Source organism: Rhinopithecus bieti, unplaced genomic scaffold (genome assembly GCF_001698545.2).
Source record: "Rhinopithecus bieti isolate Rb0 unplaced genomic scaffold, ASM169854v2 scaffold_2723, whole genome shotgun sequence".
NCBI classification, from domain to species: Eukaryota; Metazoa; Chordata; class Mammalia; order Primates; family Cercopithecidae; genus Rhinopithecus; species Rhinopithecus bieti.
The window spans coordinates 3,518,953-3,520,779 of NW_016804119.1; the positions used below are offsets into that span (position 1 = coordinate 3,518,953).

At 39.8% G+C, this 1,827-nt stretch overlaps 1 protein-coding gene across 5 annotated transcripts in view; it reads left to right on the forward strand.

The window, feature by feature from the left end:
• ZNF577 (zinc finger protein 577) overlaps positions 1 to 1,827 on the forward strand; it is a 58,817-nt gene that overhangs the window by 21,918 nt on the left and 35,072 nt on the right. For all 5 annotated transcript variants that reach the window (XR_001883988.1, XM_017865069.1, XM_017865060.1 and 2 more), the window contains exon 5: positions 879 to 1,005. Coding sequence is in view for 4 of the 5 variants with exons in the window: in XM_017865069.1 (XP_017720558.1) it covers positions 879 to 1,005 (127 nt within the window). In the remaining variant the exon portion in view is untranslated. The remainder of the gene's footprint in view (positions 1 to 878; positions 1,006 to 1,827) is intronic.

Consider the following 1,827-nt stretch of genomic DNA (forward strand, 5'->3'; position numbering starts at 1 on the left):
TTTTAAAAGAGATGGGATTTCACCATGTTGGCCAGGCTGGTCTCGAACTCCTGACCTCATGAGTCCCCCACCTCAGCCTCCCAAAGTGCTGGGATTTCAGGCGTTAGCCAGCACGCCCAACCATATTATTACTTTTTTTTTTTTTTTTTTTTGGAGACGGAGTCTTGCTCTGTTGCCCGGTGGCGCGATCTTGGCTCACTGCAAGGTTCGCTTCCTGAGTTCACGCCATTCTCCTGCCTCAGCCTCCCGAGTAGCTGGGACTACAGATGCCCCCCACCATGCCCAGCTAATTTTTTGTATTTTTAGTGGAAGCAGGGTTTCACCGTGTTAACCAGGATGGTCTTACTCTCCTGACTTCGTGATCTGCCCTCCTCGGACTTCCAAAGTGCTGGGATTACAGGTGTGAGCCACCACACCCAGCCATATTATTACATTTTTTAAAATATGTCTTAGATCATATATTATTTGGGAGCTTAATTTTTTGCGTTTAAGAGAATTCCTTGGAGATCATTGATAATCGTGGTTATGTATACATCTACCTCATTGATTTTAACATTTTTGTAGTATATTACAGCATGGAGGTGCTGTAATTTAACCCTGTCTGCTTTTGATAGACATTTAGATTATTGATAAGTTTTTCGTTACCAGAAACAAAGGAATAATGAACATTCTTATTACACGTTCTTATCTATGCAAATACTACCTTAGCGCTTTTTTAGGTAGGAAGTATTGCTGGAATTCCATGGTCCTTCGGTATGTGAAATAGTCATGGTGTGCATAATTTGTCATGGAGAAAAGGATCAAGACGTGTCCCTGTCCCTCTTTTCTGCATCATCTATTGTTATCCACCTCAGATTGCATTGAAATTGTTCTTATAGGGATCACTGTCATTCGAAGACGTGGCTGTGGACTTCACCAGGGAAGAGTGGCAGTCTTTGGACTGGTCTCAGAAGGTCTTGTACAAGGAAGTAATGTTGGAAAACTACAGCAACCTAGTATCAGTAGGTAAGGACAGCATCACAGTCACTTACCTTTTCTTTCTTATTTGGTGACTTCTGTATGGTCCCGTAAATATTTAATGGTTTAGACTAAAGCATTGTATGTCATAGATTTTTTGTTGTTGTGATAAAATGTATAACATAAAATTTACCATCTTAACCATAAGTGTGCAGTTCATTGGGATTCACCCATAGTGTTGTCATGCACCCACCACCACTACCTTCCGTCTTCTAAAATGGAAACTCTGTACTCACAAAACAACTACCCATTCCCCCACTTCTCCCCAGCCCCTTGCAACCACCATTCACTTTCTGTCTTTAGGATTTTGACTTCTTTAAGTGCCTCATATAAGTGGAATCATATAGTGTCTGTCTTTTTGTGTCTGGCTTATTTCACTTAGTATGATGTTCTCAAGGTTTATCCTTGTTGTCGCGTGTGCCTGAATTTCCTTTTTAAGGCTGAATGATATTCTTTTGTATGTATATACCACCTTTTGCTTATCCACTTATCTGTTAAGGAACACTGGGTTGCCTCCACGTTTGAGGGCTTGTGAATCATGTTGCTATGAATATGGGTATTCAAATATCTCTTTGGGACCCTGATTTCCATTCTTTGGGGTATATACCCGGAGGTGGAATTGCTGGGTGATATGGTCATTCCGTTGTTAATTTTTTGAGGAACAGTTTTCCACAATATCAGTACCATTTTACATTCCCACCAAGAGTACACAGGGTCCCAGTTTCTCCACATTGTTGCCAACAATTGTTATTTTCTGGGTTTTTTTTATTTTTATTTTTTTTTTATTTTTTATTTTATTTTATTTTATTT